The sequence below is a fragment of the Lycorma delicatula genome, chromosome 5 (genome assembly GCF_047948215.1).
Source record: "Lycorma delicatula isolate Av1 chromosome 5, ASM4794821v1, whole genome shotgun sequence".
In the NCBI taxonomy this organism is placed as follows: domain Eukaryota; kingdom Metazoa; phylum Arthropoda; class Insecta; order Hemiptera; family Fulgoridae; genus Lycorma; species Lycorma delicatula.
The window spans coordinates 16,802,849-16,827,029 of NC_134459.1; the positions used below are offsets into that span (position 1 = coordinate 16,802,849).

The 24,181-nt window shown below is 30.4% G+C and overlaps 1 protein-coding gene across 3 annotated transcripts in view; it reads right to left on the reverse strand.

Annotated features, from left to right (window-relative positions):
- PEK (pancreatic eIF-2alpha kinase) overlaps positions 1–24,181 on the reverse strand; it is a 112,347-nt gene that overhangs the window by 47,191 nt on the left and 40,975 nt on the right. For all 3 annotated transcript variants that reach the window (XM_075365695.1, XM_075365694.1, XM_075365696.1), the window contains exons 7-10: positions 15,859–16,159; positions 14,608–14,818; positions 5,374–5,461; positions 2,249–2,484 (exon numbers count right to left, since the gene is read on the reverse strand). In XM_075365695.1, coding sequence (XP_075221810.1) covers positions 2,249–2,484; positions 5,374–5,461; positions 14,608–14,818; positions 15,859–16,159 — 836 coding nt within the window. The remainder of the gene's footprint in view (positions 1–2,248; positions 2,485–5,373; positions 5,462–14,607; positions 14,819–15,858; positions 16,160–24,181) is intronic.

The following is a 24,181-nucleotide window of genomic DNA, read 5'->3' on the forward strand; positions in this document are numbered from 1 at the left end:
ATCTGAGTAAAAAAAATAAGGTAGAAAATATAGAAGAAGCGTGGAACAATGTCAAAATGGAAATACTTAAATCAGCAAAAGTGAACTAAGATGTAACAAAGAAAACTGGTAGAAAACCTTGGATATCAAAGGATATTGAGCTGATGGATGAACGTAGAAAGTATACCAATGCTAGTGATGAAGAAGGTAAAGGAACTACCAAAAATTAAGAAATATATCAAAATTAGTGAAAGACGAGTGGATTAAAGAAAAGTGTTCAGAAATGGAAAGAGAAATGATTATTGGTAAAACAGAAGGAGCATACAGTAAAAGTAAGGAGAATTTTGTGATACATCAATTAAAGTCTAATAATTTGTTAAATAAAATGGTAAACCTATTTATAATACAAAAGAAAAGGCCAATAGGTGGGTGGAATATATTGAAGAGTTACACAGACGAAATTAATTAGAAACTATTGTTATAGAGGAAGAAGAAGAATTCAAAGAGGATGAAAGGGAAGTACAATACTGAAATTTAAATTTAATAGAACATTAAAAGATTTGATTGGCATAAAAGCTCCTGGGATAGATGGGATATCTGCAGAATTACTGCACAGTGCAGGTTAGGAAGCAATAGATAGATTATACAAACTGGTGTGTAATATTTACGAAAAAGGAGAAATTCCATCAGACTACAAAAAGAGTCATGATAACAAAGAAAGCAGGAGCAGATAAATGTGAAGAATGCAAAACGATTAGCTTAACTACTCGTATATCAAAAATCTTAACTAGAATTCTGTACAGAAGAATTGAGAGGAGAGTGGAAGTGTTAGGAGAAGACCAATTTGGTTTCAGAATAAGTAAGTTTCAGAATAAGTATAGTAAAGTATAAAAAGTATACAATTTTAGGCCTGAGATTAATAGTAAAAGGAAGATTTAAAAATCAAACCAACATACTTGGCATTTATAGACTTAGAACTAAAAGGCATTTGATAATGTAGACTGGAATAAAATGTTTATTATTTTAAAAAATTTAGGGTTCAAGTATAGAAATAGAAGAACAATTGCTAACATTTACAAGAACCAAACAGCAACATTAAAAATTGAAGAACATAAGAAAGAAGCCGTAACAAAAAAGGGAGTCCAACAAGAATGTTCCCTATCCCCGTTACTTTTTAATCTTTACATACAACTAGCAGTTACTTATGTTAAAGAACAATTAAGATCTAGAATATCAGTCCAAGGTGAAAAGATAAAGATGTTACAATATGCCAATGATATAGTACTTCTTGCCGAGAGTAAAAAAGTTTAGAAAAAACAGTGAACGGCATGGATGAAGTGTACGCAAGAACTCCCGCATGAAAATAAACAAGAACAAAAGTAATGAAATGTAGTAGAAATAATGTAGATAGACCACTGAATATAAAAATAGAATAGAAAAGTTTACAGAGATAGAAAAATTTTGTTATTTGGGAAATAGAATTACTAAAGATGGACGAAGTAGGAGCGATATGAAATGCCGAGTAGCACAGGTGAAATGAGCTTTCAGTCAAAAATATAATCTGCTCAAATCAAAAATTAATTTAAACGACAGAGAAACGGGTTTGAAAGTATATGTTTGGAGTGTAGCTTTATATGGAAGTGAAACTTGGATGATCGAAGTACCTGAGAAGAAAAGATTAGAAGCTTTTGAAATGTGGTGCTATAGGAGAATGTTAAAGGTGGATAAAGTGACAAATGAAGAGGTGTTGCAGCAAATTGATGAAGAAAGAAGCATTTGAAAAAATCTAGTTAAAAGAAGACAGAGTAGTAGACCACATATTAAGGCATCCTGGAATAGTCACTATTACGACTGGAATACTCACATTACAAAGATCATTAGTTTTTTACCCTTATCATGCATAACATCATACATATCTTTCAAGTGTTTTATTTAAACACTTTATATAAATAAAATATATAAAATTTTGAGTAATCTGATTTGAAGTTCAACCTGATTTACATTTCAATCTGCCCGAGTATAGACAGATTGAAGTCCACCAAAACTAGCTAGCATTACAAATTAAATATAAAATTACAAAAAAAGAATACTACCAAATTCCTTTAAAAAATTACTAATAAGATAATACAGCACTCAACATCAGGAAATGGAAATACATTTTAAATAAATTTCAAAATCTAATCAGCAATTTGGAATTATTTGATTAATTTTATTTCTTACCATTGTTTATAATTCTAGTTGTAATTTCATATTTATTTTAAATGTTTACCTATTTGGTAATGGAATTCTTTTAACAGCATAGTGACAGTCATCAATTTTATTCTTAGCTTCAAACACAATGCCAAAGCCACCTTTACCAAGGCAGTGAACTTGATCAAAATCAGTAAGGTATCTAGATACATAATCACTTTCTTTACTAGATGTTCTACTGTAACCACGTGTTAAATCTACTCCAGAATCACCTTCAGTAATTGCTAGTGCTGTTTTTCCATAAAGTATCAGTTCCTAAAAAAAAATATGAAAATCATAACAAAATCAAAATAAATTATTAAAAATTAGTCAAATTTTACATTCATCAAATTGTAAACAAATCATGATCACACTTTAAAATTTGAAATATAAAATGATTCACATAGAAATAATTAAAATTTTCTTCTTCATTACATTACAAGGGAGTATCTTCAGTACTTACCAGTAGCACTGTTGTTAATTTGATGTGTCTTAAAGATATGTAAAAAAACTAACCCTAAATTTAAAGAACACAAGTATAGAAACACTTCAAATATGTAATCAATTAATACATTCAATTTATGATGTCTTTGTTCATTTAACATGTTGCTTTTGTCAAACACAGCAACTTATGAGTATACAAATTAAAATGAAATTAAATGTTAATAGGACACACTACAGATATAAAGTACACATAGGAACTACACATAAAAGAATCAAATTTTAAAAATCACCTTACAGAAACAGGAAAGATATAAAAACACTAACAAGACAATTTTATATATAGGACATAAAAATAAAATATCTCAATTTAACTGATTATAAAATTTTACAATAAAGCATCAACAATATTGATCAAACATTTACTTGGTTGATATTGAAAGAGTTCCATAAACTTTTTAAAATGGATGTTGTTAACAATGCAAATAGTAATTCCACTTAAGGTATTGCTAAATAGCTCCAAAAGTTTCAGTGGAAGAAAATGTTCCATAATTTTGAAAGAAATTTCACAATGAATTCTCATATTTTCTCCTTTTTTGCACTCAACCATGCTTTTATAACATCTTTCTTTAACTGTTTTATCAATTTTATCAACCACCTATGGTTTTGTTCCTACTTTGTGCTGAACTCTCCTATCCTATTTGTCTGTAGAAAGGACATCTACCTTTAGAATGGAATAGTATCCTTCTTTATTAGCTAGGTTAGAAATATGGTTGGAAAAAGGATTTGTGCATTTTGAAGGAAGAACAACCGTTTGTATTTCTTCAAATCTTAGACTACCTTTTTTAGATTAATAACCATAACTGTTTAAGGTACATAAAAAAAAACTAATTTCGTTAAAGAGATAATATTCCACAAGAAATTTCAAAGTTTTTTTTGGTTCTTTCATGACTAAAATTTACAAATGTTGTTTTACTACTAATACATTCAGTGATTTACAATCAGGTCTTATCAGTGAAAGCTAGAATAAATAACTTAAATTCCAAAAATTAGCATAGATAAGGAAATGAATTTAAAATTATGAGTTAATTATATATTTTTAACATGTTTAATATTATTATCAGTCATACAATTGAAAGTGTTTTTTTAATTCGGGATGCTGTACTGTATATAATGGATTGTAAGACATTTAAGTAATTTTTATTTTATATATAACTACACTAATTATAATCATAACTACAGTGTAGTATTTAATTATTGGAATCAAGAAACAATACAATGTTTTTGTACATGATTTCCTTGCTGAAAAAAATTACCAACGTTATATGTACAAATGAACATACGAGTTAAAAACAATAATTATTATACTGTATGTCAAACATATCTGCCAATGAAAATAAAATTTATTTGAATAACTGTTAAGTAACAATGAATATGGAACACAAACAGTAATAAATGTCACCATCTATTCACAATGAGAATATACCTACACAAGACACTTTTTTCACAGGAGAGGCAACAAACAGATCTTATAAGAAAGAAATTATTAAAACCAGTATTTAATTCAGTAATGATGTTACATGTAATAATGTTATTGTAGTATTTTGAAAATGATATTGAATCATGGATTTGAAAACCTTTTTATACAAGTTGGTAAGTTAATACTATGCTTTCTATATTCAAGTGTTCATAAATAGTTTTTTTTTATTAATTACTAGCAGACCCGGCAATGCTTTGCTATTGCTAAATTTGAGTATATATATATATACTTAAATTTAATTTATATAATTATTAAATTATTGATTAAATAAACACAACTGAAAGTTTGATAAAACATTAACAAAATGAACATTACGAAACTTTACAAAATTTATCCTTTCCCTTTCTCCCTTTTTCCTCATTTTTCTTTTCCCATTTTCATTTTTACCATATCCCCATCCCTTTTCCTTTTCGTTCCCCCATTTGTTTCCATTTTACCCTTTTATTTTTCTCTTTTCGCCTTTCCATTTCCTTTCCCCATTTTTCACTTTTTCCATTTTCCCCTTCTTCCCTTTTACATTTTTCAATTTTTCCCTATTTCCCTTTTCTGATTTGTTCCTTACTTCCTTTTTCCCCACATGTAAATCAGACCAGTAGTTTTTTAGTCTGTAGCAAACACACATATCAGAAACACTGAAATGGAATTGTAAAATATTTAGTACAGCGTGTGTTGCTTTTTCATCTAACAGACAGCACTGTTTTTAAAAAAAAAGCGTGTTTTACCTGTCACAGGTAAAATATGCGCATATTCGAATGCAACGTTGTGTCAAAATTTTAAAGCAATGGGTGAAGAACTTTCAGGGATTTAAGATTTTGAACAAACAAACATTTACATTTTTATTTAAATAGATTAGTTGCAACACTCTGGACAAAATGATAAAAAATATATTATAGTCTGAAATGTTTTATGAAATTATTAATTTATTTTATTTTTACTCCAAACTCTAGTAATAACTGACTGATACCTGATTTCAGTTAATAATAAATTAAATTTTATAACATATGAAAAAAAGTCATGTCTGACAAAGATGTGAACTCAATTCCTTCAAGTTAAAAGGCATAAATGCTGCAGCTCAGCCGTGGATGTTGGCAATAACAATAACTCCAGCTCTCTTTTATTCATTGAATCAAAATACATAACCTAAAATGATACAATTAAGTAATCAATTTAGCTAATAACTTTACCTTCGAAGGTGACTGAAATATAGGTCTTCTCTGTAACAGCAAATTAACAACAATAGCAGTAGATATACTAATAACAAACACCTCCTTCCTGAAAAAAAATATAAAACAATTATTTAATTTTTTTAAATTTTAAACAGATACCACCATAATAAAAACATTGTCGCAAAGCTGAATAATTATATTAATAAAAGAACAGTCAAGCATTGGTTAACTGTAATTCTCTTTTTCAAAACTCTACAAAGAAATATTACACATATTCAACAACTTTATCTTTTGATAAAGTTGTGGTTCATGTGATTCAACCAAGGTAAACTTCAGATTTGGTCAATTGATTCTCCAATGATTATAATGAGACAGAAATGTAATTTCACAAATTTACCAAATTTGGATTCATATAGAACAAATTTTTCTCAAATCTAATGAACAAAAAAAAATTGAATTGCATAGTGGTGCCTGCAAAAAACAGTTATGTTCTCAGCAATAATACTTTCCCTTAGTAATATGGACTTCAACTACAAGAATTTAACTTATTTAGTGCCAGTTAAACAAAAACAATATTCTTGTTAAAGTACTGATAAAGCTTTAAAATGATATATTGGCATATTAGTGAATTTGGGAATTTATTTAATGTTTCTGCCAGATTAGTGAAATATGATAATATGTTAAGTTGAAACATGGTTAACTAATAAATCAATCCACCAACAGATCTGGATGATTATTATAACATAACATGTAGAGAAGCTTCTAGTAACTGAGAGTACAATAGCAAGAAAGGAAAAGAAAATGAGGAGTGTAAACTGACAAATAAATTTATAAAGAGAAAAATCTAGATACAACAACAAAGAGGAACAAAAGAGGATAAAATGTCTATAAAAGAGTATATAGGATTTGGACAAAGATGTTTTGAAACCATTAAGCTTTAATTGAACAAGGGGGATGGATCAAGCTGCTGGGACAAGCTGTAGGACTGGGTGTATAAATATTGCCATGGGTCAACAAATTCCAGTGTGTGCAATAATAATCTAAGGGTGTCAATAACATTTGAAGAATGTGCGCAATAACATTTGAAGTGAATGTATGATGCTTGAACATATAAGCAAAGAATCGATCACAAGTATATTCCATTTTGCAACAGTGATCTATTCTGTGGTTATGTACAACAAGCTAATCAGTTAGTTCTTTATGAACTTGGGGACAAGGTGTCATTATTAACTGACAAAGGTATAGGCCAGTTTCCTTTGTAAATAATAGAAATAAATAATCCTCATATAAAGTTTATTGTTGATTTTGTAATTAAAATCTCATTACCATAATCACTTCTTAATTTTGTGTAATTTTTCAACAGTTATCAAAAAGAAGGTTCAATGTGTTTTGTTTGTGGCTTGCTAAGTTTATCAGATATACAGACTTAAACTTACATAAATACTGTTGTGTGTTAAATGAAGAACCCCACATGAAAATAACATTTGCCAATGGTCAAACACCTCAGAGAAATGAGCACCCACTGAAGCAGTCCCTTCCAGAATAACTAGCAATGTTTGATGAGACCATTAAAGCAGTGGGAACAAGTCATTTTCATAGCCAAAAGTATCAGTATGGAAGTGTAAGTAAAGTAACTGATAGCCCAAAAATATCAGTATAAAAGTATTCTCTAGAATAATGCATTCCAAAAACACTGTTCATAATGTTTTAAAAGATTAATACACTTAACCGGTTATAAAATTCACATGTTACATAAAATTTATCCACAGGATAAAATTAAACGATTTGAATTTGTTTCAGAGATTCTGGATAGGTTAGATCATGATGAGGGTTTTTAAACAAGTTTATTTTCAGTGAAGAAGCTATGTTTTGTGTTTCAGGATGAAGACATCAGCAACTCCATACATTGTTATAGACAAAAATGAAAGCCCAAAAGTAATGTGTGCTGTACAACTGAACAAAACAGTTATCAATCCCTTTTATTTTGTTGAAATTCTATAACAGGACACAACTTCCTGAATGTAGTACAAGAATATACCAGTCTTCAAATGCAAAAGAATTTGATTCTCCAATTAGATAGAGCTTCTCCACATTTTGTCAAGTTCAATGGGATTAACTAAATAAAATACTTCCTCAGTGGTGGGTCAGATGATAAAGATGTCTCTACAGTCTCTACAGCCTGTCTCTACAGTCTCCAGATCGTATTCCTATGGATGTTTATTTGTGGGGTTTTGTAACACAAGTGTTCTCACTCATTCAAATAAGAAATCTGGACAATTTAAAAGAACAGATCACTGAATCCTATCACACTAGATGTTCTCTGTTACATATGGCAAAAGGTTAAGTACCATTTTGATATCTGTAGGGCAACTAAAGGAACACATCTACTGAACAGATCAAATTCTTAGAGTTTCTCTTCATTTTGACACATACGAAGTCCATAAATAAAGTAATGAGACTGGTTCAGAATAACTTTTTATTTGCAATCCAATTATACATGGACTCTATTACCTTCGAAATAGTTCCCTTGGGAAGCCACGCAATGCCCCAAACGGTTTTCCCACTCTTAATAGCAGTATTGGAACTCAGAACCATACTATCCTTCAGATGGTCGGTTACATTTTTAAAAATGTTTTCTAATGTTTCAAAATGGTATCCTTTGGTGTTTTTTTAAAGTCGTGAACAGGAAAAAGTTGCAGGGACTCAAGTCAGGTGAATAAGGTTGAGGAACTACAGGAATGTTTTTCTTTGCCAAAACTCATTAATTGAGAGTGCACTGTGACAAGGTGCAATGTCATGATGAAGCAACCAGTTGTCTTTGATGGCTGGTCTCATGCGGACAACTCTTTTCCAAAGTCTTTCAAGAATTTCTCAGTAAACATATTGATATACAGTCTGTCCTGTAGGCAAAAAATCCTTATTGACAATGCCATTACTACCGAAGAAACAAATTAGCATGGTTCTGATTTTTGATTTACTCATATTTGCTTTTTTGAGATGTTGTGAGTTTGAAGTCTGCTACTCCTTGCTCTGGCATTTTGTTTCTAGGTCATACTCAAATATCCAAGATTCATCACCAGTAATAACATTTTTTAGAAAGTCAGGATCAGTTTCAATTCGCCCTAGATGACTTCCAGCCTGTTGTTTTTCTGTTGTGAGATTTTTTGGGACCAATTTTGCACAAATTTTTTATGTCAAATTCATTTGTCAAAATTTTATGGACTGCAGTACAGTTCAAATTCAATTGTTCTGCAATCATTCTGACAGTTAATCGAGTATCAAGTCTCTGATTCGCTCAACATTGTCGTCACTTTTCGATGTTAAGGGTCTTCCAGAGCCTGGATCGTCTGCAACTGATTCATGGCCATCTGAAAATGTTTAAACCACCTAAAAACTTGGGCTCATGACAGAGCATCATTTCCATACGCCCTTTTCAATTTTGAAAAAGTTTCAGTAGCATTCTCACAGAGTTTAACACAAAATTTGATTGCACAACATTGCTCATAATTAGTATCACTCATTTTTATAACGCAAAACAAAAACTCGTTTCATGAAAAGTTTGTTTACGTCTCACGTGGCAACAATAGACTAAAAATATTAATACCTAATATAAATCAGCTGTTTATTTAACCATATGTTTACTAGTAACTTTACAGTGTTGCCACTTTGGCTGCCAAAAAAAAACTAGTCTTATTTACAGATCTCGTACTTCACATCACTGGCATGCTTTGTTCCAAAACTATAACTGCTTGAAACCTCAACATTATTTTACAGACACATTATGTTTATATACATATGAATTCAGGTTCTGTTGATACATTAAATGATAATTTGATTTAACCACACATGCAGTAAAATTACCCATTTTAGTAAGGAAACAATTACCACAGCTGCAATAAAATTAAATATGAATAAGGTGATCACTGCTGATTCAAATAAAAGATTGTTTAAAAATCTTGATATAATATGGAATGTTTCTGTATAAAAAAAGATAAAACTGTCTCCAATCAAAATAAATAAATCTAATTTTTAATTTATTTATGCAGTACACTTCATTAAAAAAGAAAGGATAGAGCAACTTTGACAGAAACAAAAATCTTTAATATCAGTAACTGCTGAAAATTGAAAAATATAAATAATAATTTTGGAAAACTACTAGAGAATTACATAAAAATGGTTTTTTCTCATTTTTTTGAGATCTGGGAAAAATGTTTTACATAATACCTATTCTTCTAAGATCCTTTCTATATATTACATTATCAGCATGCTTTTTTTTACCATAAATAAAGTATCTCTTCGTTAAATAAATATAAAGTAAATAAATTTCTATTATGTAATAACAAGCGTTATGATTTTTACACTAATTTACCTAACTGTACTTTACATATCGGAGATATTATTTGAAAAAAAAACTATTGAATCAGAAAACAACCAAAATAGTAAATAAAAAACAATATTATTTATGTAATAAGAATTCAGGACAAAGAGAATATATTAAGCAACAAAGGGATTAGTTTATTAAATTGTGTTATTAAAAAAAAAATACACAAATGTTGCTCGCAAAACTGGAAAAATAATCTAAGGAGCAGGCTACTTACCAGAGAATCAAGCTGGTTTTAGAAAAAATAATAGGCGCTGTATAAATAATACTTATCTCAATTCTTTAGTTCAAACACAAATCAATATTAAAAAGAAAAAATTTATACACTATTCATTAATTTTGATCTATCATTCAGTTCACTAAATCATGAGTATCTCTGGAGAAATTAAATAAATTAGGTGTTTAAGGAAACTTATTTATTTAGATTTGTAGAAAATTAGATATCATACTACAAACAAAATTTAAGTCAGGCTAGTCTTTATCCTGCTTATCTTTATCCTAATTCTTTTTGTCACAAGAGATCCGACAATGTGAAATTATTAATCCTTGGGTATTCAACTATACATGTAATATTGAAATCTACTCCAAGATTAACAGGCAGGATGGTGTTAGATCTGACTGTGTAATGGGTTCATTGCTTTTAACTTATGCAGATGATTTAATAATACTTGGCGACTGATTTATGAATCTTAGTAATAAGTAAACATTTTGGATAATATTGAAACTTTATAAAGTTAAACATTAAAAACAAAAAAATATTACTATTTTATTTGGTAAGGCACTCACAGGTGTGTTTTATACAGTAAACCTACTGAAATTATATCAAATTTTTCTTACTTCGAAGTCATTTTTCCTAAATCAGATTTGTTTAGAGAAATTATTAACTCAAGTGATAAATCTATTAAAATTATAAAAATTATATGAACTCAAGTTTGAAGCCTAGTAAAAAACAATAGAGAAATAAATCTATTTCAATAAATTGAAATCCCTTCAATTTAAAAAAAGTTGCAATAAAATTTACATAATTTTATGTATGAAGTTTAGAGATTTTAGATATTTTTATGAACAGATATTTAAAGATTTTTATGGATGAAGAATTAGATTTTAATTAATTAAGCTCTTAGAAAAGGGAAAATCAATGCAAGTCTGTGATAAGTTAGTTCAGCTTACAATAGCTACCCAAATTAACTCTATGGCATTTAATTCAAAATGAATAACACCTGACCAAAAATTTTTAGCAATAATGTTTAGACATTACTTCTTTTGTGGTATTTAAATTTTTTTTCAATAAAATATTAAAAAAAGTTTATGATAAGTGCATATTTTGTTAATGATTCAAAATTTGGATCACCAATAGGAATTTCAATTATTTTTATCTAGCCATAGAACCTTTTCCTATATTAAAAAAAAAAAAAAAAAAAAACTAGTTGAAAAGTGAAGGCTATTAAATGACTAATAAATAGCGACTGGCAATACTAATTGGTTCACGCATGCGCAGTACTTTTAAGTTGTCTGTTGGGCATGTAACTGTCAAATTGCCGTCAGTTCATTTTTGTTTGTCTTTACAAGACAAACAAGTGTTAAAATGAGTGCAGTAATAATAAATCCCGCCTGATGTGAAGTTCAATCAGTGATTAGATCTCTAATGCGAGAGAACTAAATGCTGCTGAAATTCACCGTCAACTGTGTAAAATATATGGGCCTACTGCAATGTGAAAGAAAAGTGAGGCAACGGTTCATGAGTCCATGAACCATCTTTAAGGAAGGCCATTCAAATGTTCATGTTGAACAAAGAAGTGGCAGGTCTAGTATCCGGACTGAAAATTTTGTTGAATATGTGAATGCACAAGAAAATCACCACTTTACAATTAGCAATCTTTCCAGAAATTTCAAAGACAACATTGCTAAGAACCACGACTGACACTCTAGGTTATCATAAACTGTGTGCACAATGGGTGCCAAAAATGTTGATAAGTGCTCACAAAGATCAGCACATGCTTTTCTCAACCGCTTTAAACACAAACCATTTCTGAAGCAGTTGATCACAAGTGAAGAAAATTGGATAACCCATGACAATTATATGCAAAAAAGATCATAGTCAAAACAAGGAGAAGCTCCATAATCTGTGACACGAGCCTACACTGATGCCCAGGAAGGTTATGCTGTGCATTTGGTAAGATTGGAAGGGCATCATGCATCACAAGTTACTGCCACCAGGCAGTAGGATAGACTCAGACCTGTACTGTCAACAATTGGCATGATTGTGCCTAGCAATTCAAAAGAAACAGCCTGAACTGGAATCAGAAAGGGTGTCATATACCACGCTGACACCAGATCGCATACATCTTTAACAACCCAACAGGAATTAAAAGAACTTGACTGGGAGATTTTAATGTATCCATCGTACAGCCCAAACGTGGCACTGTCAAACTATTATTTGTTTCAACCTCTGCAGAACTCCCAAAAGAGGCCTGAGAAAACCACATGACGCAATTTTTTGATCAGAAACCACAAAAGTTCTGTAATAACTGGATTATAATGTTGCAGGAAAAATTACAGGTCATAATATAAATGGTGCATATGTGGTCCATAATATTACTTTTCAATAACAATAAATGTATTCTCAATTTTGGCCTCCAAAGGTTCAATACTTTTTAGACAACCTAAATTAAGCTCTGTCCCCAAAAAATGAAGTTTTCCACAAGTCACGTTGACGAGTAGCTTGACTACTGCTCAGTGAATAAACTGATTTACTGATGTGAAAAATAAAAGTAAACTACTATGCAATTTAAATTTCTTTTCATAATATTTTGAATTCCACTAGGATTGCCATAATTGATTGAGTGTTATTTTGTGCTCTTCTTAGCATTGTCACTCTAACAGTCGTAGCTGACATGTACCAGGGAGTACCTTGATTCTCAAAACTACTTTTAGCATTGAGTCTTTCCGAGTTGGGATCATCAAATAAATAAATACTAATATTAAGCTCCTCCCACTTTCTACTGTCATGATCTCTTCTGCTTTGTTCCCTAAAAGTTACACAATTTCTTGAAACTAATTCTTTTGTTTCTTTATTTCAATAATTTCAGGTTTTGAAACATTACATTGGATTGAGTGTTTATTTGTTCAATAATTATGAATATATGTAACCTGGCCTATAGCTTTGGCCACCTCCATGATTCGCATTCAATCTTGTCTACCTTTTGCTGCTTCTCTCCAACTTTTCACACATATTGCTGTGCCCTATCCTTTTAATTTTGGTTTAAATATTTCCAATTTTTTTACAATACTTAAATGTTTATTTTTTCTACATAATGTAATATTTTCATGGATTTTATCATTTCATTGGGAATATGCCCTTTTTTATCAAATATGTTGCATAATTTGAATCTTCTTTCTCATATTTACACAATCTTATGTTCTGTCACTGAATGGCTTCGACTAAGATGGCACCTTGCAACCTTATCGTAGCTCTGAGAAAGGCTGTTGAGGTTTTTGGAATGGTGGTACTGAAAAGGGCCATTTGTGTATTTTGAGAGGTAGTTCTGAGAAGGGCTGTTGGGTCCGGAAGCTGCTTTTTTTTTCTGGGCATACAACAAGGTGTCGTTATCAGCACCTGAACACAAAATTACAATAGTACATAATTAATAATTAAAATTTACCTTAAAAACTCAACAGATCTAAAACACTTATGAGTTATGCTAAATAAAATCAAAATAAATACAATATTAAAACGCACATAAATGGCATAATTGGCGAAACATATGAGAACATAGATGCACAGCCAGACAAGATATAGACATATATGCACAGAGAAGAAAAAACCAGACATTGGATATTATTGCTGAATTGTTCCCTAACATAATACAGATGTAGCCCCTAATTTAAATTTAACTGGAAGCTCGTTTCCGGCAATGTTGGCTTGGCTGCAGTCGAGGAGTTGCAGCTCATCTGTTAGAATTGGACCAAGCTTCCCCTCAGCAGTAGTTGGGTCCCCACTAAACTGCGACAGTGGTGGCCCAATGCCACGGTGTAGTGGAGCAGGCAGGCCTGCAACTCTGACAGGAATGTTGGCAACTATCAGGAGATCCCATATTGGGCCAGCCAGGGAACATCTTCCTTCTTCTTCTTCTGTTCCTGGTAGAGGTCCATAACAAATTAGCTGTAGCAGTACTGACACCATACTTATATAGATAGTCAGAGCACGGTGGGGGCCATGCTGCTGCGGTTGGATGTGTTACATGTTTAGCTGCCTTAGTAGGGAGTGGTGCTTGTGCAGGCATGTAGGTATATAGAACTCTTGCTGACATCCATCTCACTCACCAATATTAAGCTCAGCATGTATGTGGCAACAGTTCATTGAATCTTGTTTTAAATCTTCTCCCTCTTTGTACTACATATGTGACATTACAATCACATTTTATTTGGTAATAAAATTATTAAAATACAGAATTAGAAGGATTAGTTTCAGGAAATTGTATTCGATGATCTTAGCTCAGGCAGATTCAGTGCTAGAAGTACCTCCAAAATGCAAGGTACTAAAAATGCATCAACTATGAATGTCAGAGTGAAAATACTAGGAAGGGTAGAAAATAACACTCAAGTCAATTACTCTGTGATTTCCTTAGGAATCTGGACTTCAAAAAATGAAACTAATGAATAAATAATCATAAATAAAAATGTTCAAGTCCACATAGAAAGTAATGAATCATTCTATGGTAATTACCAATTACCATAATTACTCCAGACAAAGTGTTACAAAAATAATAATTTACTGGCAGTAATTAATAAGTCTTAAATGGTTAATAAGCAATTTATTACTTCGCTATTATTTTAAACAAATCAATATAATCCACAAAGTAGGTGCTTACCACCAATACCACAATGATACAATGATAACTTGTACAGGTGTATCATCTTCTTCTTCATCATCAAAATCATGAAATTTATTATCACCATCAAGAATGTTATTATCATCATCAACAGTGCCATTAATTGTAATATTTTTATCCTTACTAGGATGACAAAGGCCAGTTTTTGAATTTTCCACAGCATCTGCAGTGTATAAGTAATAACCATTGCCTGAAAATAACATGAACAATTAACAACTTTAAAATTATTAATAATTTCTAACAATTACAACAGATTTTCATCATATCATGGTGCTACTATCAAAAAAATAAAAATAAGGCTTTATGAAAAAAAATACCATCCTTCAGATTTTGAAAAAAGCCACCTGGGCCGGCCAGGCAGCTAGTTTAATTACAAATTATTATAGTAATTTTTCTTTCAATTATCTGAAGTAGTTAATACTTTTTAATAGTAGTAATTCCTCTGAATCTACTAATGCTTATTTTGAAATCAAAATGGGTCAACTAGTTTCAAATTTATTATTTTTTTAAATGGGTTTTTTTTTACATTTCTATTTTAAAATTTATTTTAGTAGTTAATAACTTAACTGATAGTTAACTTTATTGGTGAACAGTTAACCTAACTGATGAACAGGCTAATTTATATAATCAGCTCTAAGATATTTTTGAACTAATAATTCATGTAATTTTAAAATGATTTGTTTAATCTTTTAAAAATACTTTAAAGAATAAAAAAATAGCTGAAAGTTAAAATTTAAATTTATTTATAAATTCAAACTATAAATACTTGCACCACTTTTCGTTGAGGCCTATGAAGTTTCTGTGTATAATGAAATCATTCACTAAGTGGATGAACATATAAATGTAGATAAGCAATGGTATATGATGAAGTACTTTATGAATCTGTAAGCACACACTGCCTAACATGTATGTACCTACAATTTAAACAAGTAAACAACAATAAACACCCCTACATAGAAAAGCATGTAACTATCATACACTTTTTACTTTTACAGATTTCATTTTTAGTCTTACAGACTAGACAATTCTTTGACACCAAAACAAGAAATTATATGACCTTAATAACAGTGTGTACTGATCTTAGATGACAATCCAAAATTCCAATGATGAATTCATGAATGCTAACACCTTTCAATCTTCCAAAGGACATCAATTACAATGTTATTAGTTGAAAGAAACACTAAAATGCATAATTATTATGTGTAAAAAAACATGCACAATTGCAATTACCATTAATGTATTCAGAGCCATACAATACAGACGTAGCTGTTACAGCCAAATCATTACTAGATGACAGTGAAGTTGATGAAGATGATGATGATGATGATGAAGATGACTCATCAGTAATTTGAAGAACTTTCTTTAATTCAGACTTTTTCTTACCAACACCACCTAATACAAGTGCACTAGCAGAAACTGGTTGCCATGGTATCCGAGGAAATGCTTTATCAGGGCCTATTAGATGGTGTTTATACTGAGTGGCAACTTTATGAAGTAAAGTCTGCATTGTTACACTTTCTTGTATGTATAACTAAAAATAAAATAACACATTAACATTTTAAAATAAAATTAAATAATTAACATTTAAATTAAAATTACATTTGTCCCTTAACACAAATTTCACACAAGTCTCTCTCTCTCTCTCTCTCTCTCTCCCTCTCTTTCTCTGTGTGTGTGTGTGTTCATTTGTTCGTTCACATGTGTTGCTCGCATGCATGTGTGCACATAATGCGTATAAGATAATTTTGGTACATAAACATTTTTTTTTAAACTTTTTTTTCTGAACACAATGCAGAGGCAGGCAAGAGGTTCTATCCTAGAGGATGAAGGAACAATACTTAATCCAAACTCCATGATAAAAATGCATTATAAACTTTATTCATGACAATTTCATGTAATGATCTTAAAATCTTTCCATATGATCCAATACCAACTTCCTAATGAAGATAAAAAAACCCAAAAATACAGCTTTCAGTTAATAATTGATTTTAAAAAGATTAATTTTGTTTAATCAATGAATTATATCATGTTTTCATTAATTAATCAGAATAATATTTTTCTGTATTCATACATCAATGAATACAGAATGAAAGGAATCCCAAACTTTTTTTATGAATCTCATAGAACTATTTGTAGTTTAGTTTAATCTCTTTGAATTTCAGGCAATTTTTACCAAATTTTAAATATCTGTATTTTATTTATTAAGATAACCATTTTGTATTTAAATTAATTTAAACTCTGCAATATTTGTTTGCATCACATTTAGCAATTGAGTTTTTTACATGTATCACTCTTTACCACTTGTAGCATACCACTTACAGCATTAGAATTTTTTTTATTCAAAACAATTTACTTTAATACCCAACTTTTGTTTAAAAAAATATTTGAAAATTATGAATATTTTATAAAAAATTATTTGAAAATCTAAACATTCTTTAATGTATTATTTAAAATTTTTATTTGCAATTATAGATTTTATTAAGTACAGCATAGCTGGAACCATAACTACATACTGTATGGTCACATAAATTGGTTCAGAAAATTACATAAACATAGGTTAGAATCAGAAGTAATAATTTGATCATAAATTTTTATACAGTATGTACACAAATAGACTCGAATGATAAAAAAGTAAACTAAACAAGGTAATTTGGCTTTACAAATGGTATGGGTCCCATACCATAAACCAGCACTATATCTAATGATATCATCATAAGTAATATTACTTGATAATTTTTGTAGTTCCACAATCATTAATGTTACAGGCATTTTTTCTTAATTCTAACACATATTATCTGCTTAGATCTTGGTAAATAAATATGAAAAAAATTAAGAGGTACAGCATTTCAAAAGACATAGTACCTTTTTCAATACAAACCAGCAAAACAAAGAAATAATTACTACAGCTGGGTATGCTTTCATAACTGTTACTGTGATATATCAGTAAGACTTCATAAAATCTAAACGTTACAGATCAGCTGCAAAAAATACAAGTTATCGCTTATTCTTGGCACTAAAATTCTGAATAATTAATGTAAAAAATAATAAAACTTCTAAAATTATCTACAATAAAATCTTCCTTTATTATTTTGTTTTGTATTACAAACACATTTATCCAATGAGTTTAAAACTATTTAAAAGTATATACTGGTTTTATTAAAAAGACAGCAGCACTATATAGTATTTTAAATTAATAGCAAAAATGACTCAATTTTTGTTTAATGACATCAACTGTTTGGTTCATATGAGATGCATATCAAGTTACTTGCAATAAAAGGAGAGTAAGTTACATTTCATTGTTATTCACAAAGAAGTAAGGATAGCTAGCAGTGCCATCTTGGTGGTCATTAGCTTGACTCGGTATGCATTGAGCTGCACTAATTGACAGACTGACATACCTCACTGATTTTTTACAACTATTTAAAATGTGTGCCATTATAGAAACTCCCACTAGTTGTGAAGTGAGATGAGTAATTAGATTCCTTTTGCCATAAAACTACAAGCCCACTGAGATTTATCAGGGACTATTGTATGTTTATGAGAAAGATGTACTGAGTGAAGATACAATGAGGAAGTGGTGTATCATGTTAAAAATGACTGCTCAAATCTTCATGATGGGAAACGATGTGGTCAGCCTAGTATTCTGTCTGATGAACTACTATAGTTGATGAAAAAATTCTTGCTACTTTGCACTTTACCAATACAAAGCTTTCAATTCAGTTTCTGAAAATTCATGTAGCCTTTTGCATGAAGTTGTGATGAAAAGGATGGATTACCACAAGTTTTACACACGATGGATTCTAAAACTTCTTTTTGAACACAAATTGCATCGCATGGCATCTGCTTTGACTTTTCAATCATTCCATGTACAGCCAAAATCTGGCACTGAACCATTTATTCCTGCCCATGAAAAACTGGCTAGAAATTAAGTGCCTTGATGATGACAAGGAGCCCAAAGAAGAAGGTGCCACTGAGTGGCTGGAAAAATCAGGTGGCAAAATTTTCAATTAAGGAATACAAAAACTTATCCACAGACATGACAGGGATCTCAATTCATTTAGCAACATGTAGAAAAGTATTTAACCCTTTAAGGATCAAACCTTTTTTGGAGATGATTAAAAAAAAATCACATGCTTATATTATTGTTGCTATAAAGAAGTGTACAGTGCTTAATGATATCTATTTGTTAGCTTGTGCTAAAAAACTTTATTTTTAGCAGTTTTTTTTCTAAATTATAGGAACACCAATGCACCATCAACTAGAAATATTTTTGTGGCCATATCTTATTCAAAAACTTTTCTACAGATTAAAGTAAATAAAAACAGAAATAAATAAAATCAAAAAAATGGGTTTCAAGTCGCTTAACTTAAAATCAAGAAATAATTTTACCATGGGAATCATGATTTTTAGAACTGTTCTGTGTTAAAACTGAAATTTCATGATTTTTGGCAAGAAATTGGTAAATTTTAGTCAAATTTGTGAAATGAAGTTTTTTATGAACTTTACTAGAAGCTTATGCTACTTTTGAATAATATGCACAATGAAATTAACTATTTACATCAATTTAGCAGAACCTTTCATAAAAGCAACAGTAATGTTAAAATAACAGTTTATAATTACACAGTTTTAGGAAAAGGCAATGTTTTTATGTGCACTTTTTACACCTTTTCTAATTTACTATTTGCACACATTCTTGTAATGACATTATCCATGACAGCTTTCACCACATACCACATATTATGCACAACTCTCCTGGATCTTCTTCTTTTATCTTTAGTGTAATAAACAGTACAGGTTTTTCCTTGTTTTCCCAGTAATCTTATTGTTTTAATAAAACTCTCCACGGTTACCACCATCACCTCCAATAGGCCCAAGTACAACTAACATTAGACTCTGCATAAAAGCACTGTTCTTGAAACCAACATGTTGCCACTTCCTCAATTATGGATACAATAAACTGGAATCTTGACCAATCTTGAATCTTGATCAATTTTAAATTTTCTTTGACACAAATTTCCTAGTATAAAACAAATGCATTTAACAATATTCTTGCTAACACATTAAAAGTTACTTTTTTCCAATATTTGACAGTCCTATGCTCATCCAGGTAGCAGTACATCAATATATCAAACTGATTTATTCTATCCATATATTTGTTGTACTCCTAACGCAGTGCAAGGTTTTTCATTTATGGTTTCCCTTCCATGTCTTCTGGATTTAACTACTTCATCCTCAAGTTTTGTATTAGTGGATAATATCAGGACAGTTTCTGTGACATTTTTTGTTTTTATGCCATGCCAACACTATTTTTTGTGTAGTAAATTTTGCTGCCGACTGGAATATGCTGCTTTAACTGTTGGGGTCCAGAGTTAAACCAGCATTTAATGGTTTTCTGTTTCTTTTAATGGTTGCAGTAAAAACGTTTTCCTTGCATATAAAAATATATTACGGGAACACTAGAAAAAAAGTTATCACACAGCAAATGATGTTAAAAAAAATTGTTCAATAAAGTACAAAAACCAGCAAGTTTTTTATTACATGAAAAGCAAGTCTATTTTACTTTGTAATAAAAAAAGCTCATGCAATGTTTAAAAATGGAATCGCACAGCACCCAGAGCTTGATGCCTCACCTGTGGTGGTGCTTGTTTGGTAGGTATTGCATCATCTGTGAGCGATTCTTAGTACCAATTAGACTAACATCAATAGATATCTACTGATATGGAATGTACAGATTTTTTAAAGTATTATTCGTACGGTCCAGTACAGGTTGAAATTTTTGACAAGAATCGTATCTGATTTCATTGGGTTTTGATAAACCTCTATTAACAACATGAAAAAAAGTCAGCATTGATTCAAAACATGTTTGAACAAGCATTTTACGTAACTAGGGAGTGCTCTGAGAAGATGAAGTAGACCAGTAAAATTTTAATGTTGGTTTTTTATGAGACCCATGTTTAGAATAATAATAATAAAGGTAACGATTTCATTAACTGTCACTAGTTAACAAGAACTAAGCATACTAAAAGGGGAGATAATCTCTCCAGTGATGCTTTGGTATCACTGGTATAACTGTTAACTGGTATAGTCTGTCAACTTAGCATCTGTTAAAGGATAATTTTTACGGCCATATCTTTCATCAAAACTAAAATTATGGTGAAATGTGAAATTTCCTTAGAGTTTCTTCCACACATTTTCAAAATAATTGTCATCATCACTTGCACTATCATAGAGTTCAGAATCATCACTCAAAACTTCCCTAGATTTGTCATTATCACGAGATCTAGTCTAGTCATTGGTCGCTTGCATTTTGTCAAATGTTCAGTAACTTCATCTTCACTATCTGAATCACTCGTGTTTACAAACGACCTTAATGTATCCCCAAATGATGATGTCTCGGATAAGTCAGGAGTATAAGTTGGGCCGGTCTCGGTGGCACAAGTGGTAGCGTCTGAGCCTTTCACCTGGAGGTCCTGGGTTCGAATCCCAGTCAGGCATGGCTTTTCTCACACGTGCTACAAAACATTCATCTCATCCTCTGCAAAATGAATTGCTTGACTACAGATCCAGAAGTAAAACAAACAAAAAAATAAGGGAGTATAAGTTGGATCTTCATAAGTATCATCAAAAATTTAGGTTAGAACTGTCAATACACATATCACTATCAGATTGAAAATTCCTAAGTTTCCAATCAATTTTACTCTATGTTCAAAATACCCGGCTCATTTTGCTATTATAGTAACTCGCTAATAAATACTGTCAGAAAAAAGAGAACGAAACACTAACATGAAATAAGTATGGTTGTTACAATCTGAACATCACAAACAACTAAAAACAATGATAACACACAATGTTCTCGGCTCATCTACATACTACACAACACAATAAATACAGTACTGTACAAAAACTAAATAAATAAAACATTCCTTTTCACATCAAATGAACTGTAATTTCACAGCCAACTCAAAACAATAACAAATGAACAATATTATGCAATGATTAAATGTTTTCTAAAAATAAAAACATAAAACATTAAGTTCAAAATAATAATTACTTTTGTTTACCATCCAAATATTAATTGCAATGTCACATGCTACTTTAACAATAATAAACATAACCTTTATCATAAGTGGACTACCATGTTTGCCATGACAACCAAACATGATCAGTGCCAAACTCATTTTGACACTGACAAAATTTTGCCAAATCATTTTTTCGCATAAAATGAAACTGACAAAAAAACTGCCAGTTGGTCTTTTTAGAATAAAACTGAACGTGACAAAAAATCAAGTGATCTTCAAAGGATTAAGGATATATTTTCAAATTATATGTAAAAGATTTTTTCCAACAACTGTTGTTTTCTTTTTAATGCAAAAACATAAGTAATTTTCTAGACAACTCATAAACAATTTTCATGGACAAAATCACTATTTTAATTGGATAGGTTACAGTTAAGCTATAAATAAAAGTCTATACTTACCATTGCTTAAATTCAGTAATTTTACAGTAGTGTGCAAATTAATTCAAAAATTGGGAATTTTTTGTTGTAGCTATACTTCTTGACCACAACCATTGTGTAAGTTGTCTATGTAATGTGAGGTTATTACTGTTCTTTGGTTATTTAGCAATTTTCATCTTATAAATAGTGTTTAGTCAACATTGATTTCATTTTTTATTATAAAATCATACTTTCATGTTTTTTTATCAGTGTATCTTGAATAAAATGGACTTCAAGAAAGTGTTCAAAAATTGCTTCTCTTTCTGAGCATACCAGTATGACAAGAAATAGCTTCTGAGTGTGATGTTAGACTAGGGACAGTGAATGCTATTTTAAAACAATTTAAAGAAAAAGGTTCCTTTTATCCTCAAAGGAAAGGATATGTGGCCGTAAAAGAAACACTACTCCAACACAGGACCCCCCCCCCCCTCTGTGTTGGAGAATCAGTTAGTTAGTTATTAATGAGAAGAAAGTAAACTTGATCCAAAATTATCTGCTGTGAACTTAAATCGAGTACTAGCTGCCAGTGGAACAGATTTACACGTGACAACTATTATACACAGACTTCTTGTAACTGAATGGAAAGTTCGTCGACCAGCCAAAAAAAGGCTCTTGCGGCCCAAAGCAAATGCTAACTAGACCAAAGAAAACTGTAAAAATGTTATGTTTTCTGATGAGTCACATTTTTATATCCAGGGATAAAGGATTCTATGTTTTAGAAAAACATAAAATGAAAATACATCACCAGCTCATATCCAACAAACAATTAAACATCACCACAAAAAATGTATGTTCATTACTTCCAGTAGATGAAATATTGAAAACTGATGGATATATCAAAATTCTGAAGGAAAGAGTTACAATACAACTTCAAAACAAATTTCCACAAGGCAGCCGAGTGTTCCAATAAGATTTTGGCACCACGCCATTCAACTGCCAAAATAGTTCAAAAATTTTTCAAAAAAAAGAAACACTAAAGTGCTCCCATGGCCAGGCAACTCCTCAGACTTAAACTCAATTGAAAATCTTTGGGCAATAGTCAAAAAACAACAATCAAAAATGAATTTTAGCAAAAAAATTGACCTGAAAAAAGCAATAATATTGATATGGTTTCATGAAGCAAATATAGAGTAATACGTTTTTTCTTATTTCTTCTCACCATTTGTTGAATCAATCCAAATTGTGTGATTAAAGGGCATATCAATTATTAGATATTCACAAACTGTATAGGTATGTTTTTTTCTAAACAAAGTTATTTTTCATTAAATAACAGCTGAGTTCAAATTACTTTAAACATCACTGTAGGAAACCAGTTCATTAAAAGTTCTGACATATTATTTTTTTCTTCAGGCCACTTTAATTTTAAGAAAATCTCTAAATTATTCAATAGAGTAATGGAATACCACATTACAAAAAGTTTACTTTTGTGACCTTTTTCTGCCTGATGTGAAGTATAAAATAAAAATGTTTTTGTCAGTTATTCTTACTAAGTAGGAGTTTTCTCCATTTTAATAGATGCTTAATGAATCACAGATATTTTATTTAGAATCACAGATTCTTGCTTTAAGTGATAGAATTAAATGAAATTAAATAATTAAAATTAATGAAGAGGAAAAATATATTGGATAATTGCAACCAGAAAGGATTCCTCTAGAAACAACTAAATAAAGACCAGAGGGAAGAAGGAATGAAAGAAGATCTTGGAAGAAGTGGAAAGAATGAATTTTATGAATTTAACAGGTGGACCAGAATACGCATATATGACTATCCATGAAAAAAAGGAAAGAAAAATTTTAAAAACTTAAAACAGTTGCTCTAATTTTGTCAATAAAAAATCCATGGAAAAATTTGTTTTATACACACGCAAAAAGATGAATGTCATACATGATTCAACTAGCAAGTGTCATGGCATTTACCCAGGCAATGATAAATGCAAACCGAAAGTTTATTATTAAATTATAATAAATAACACAAATAGAAAAATACATTATTAGTGGGAAATGCCTTAGCTAATTACAGACATTTGTCCTGAATTTCCTAAGTCTAGTTCAAGAGTAG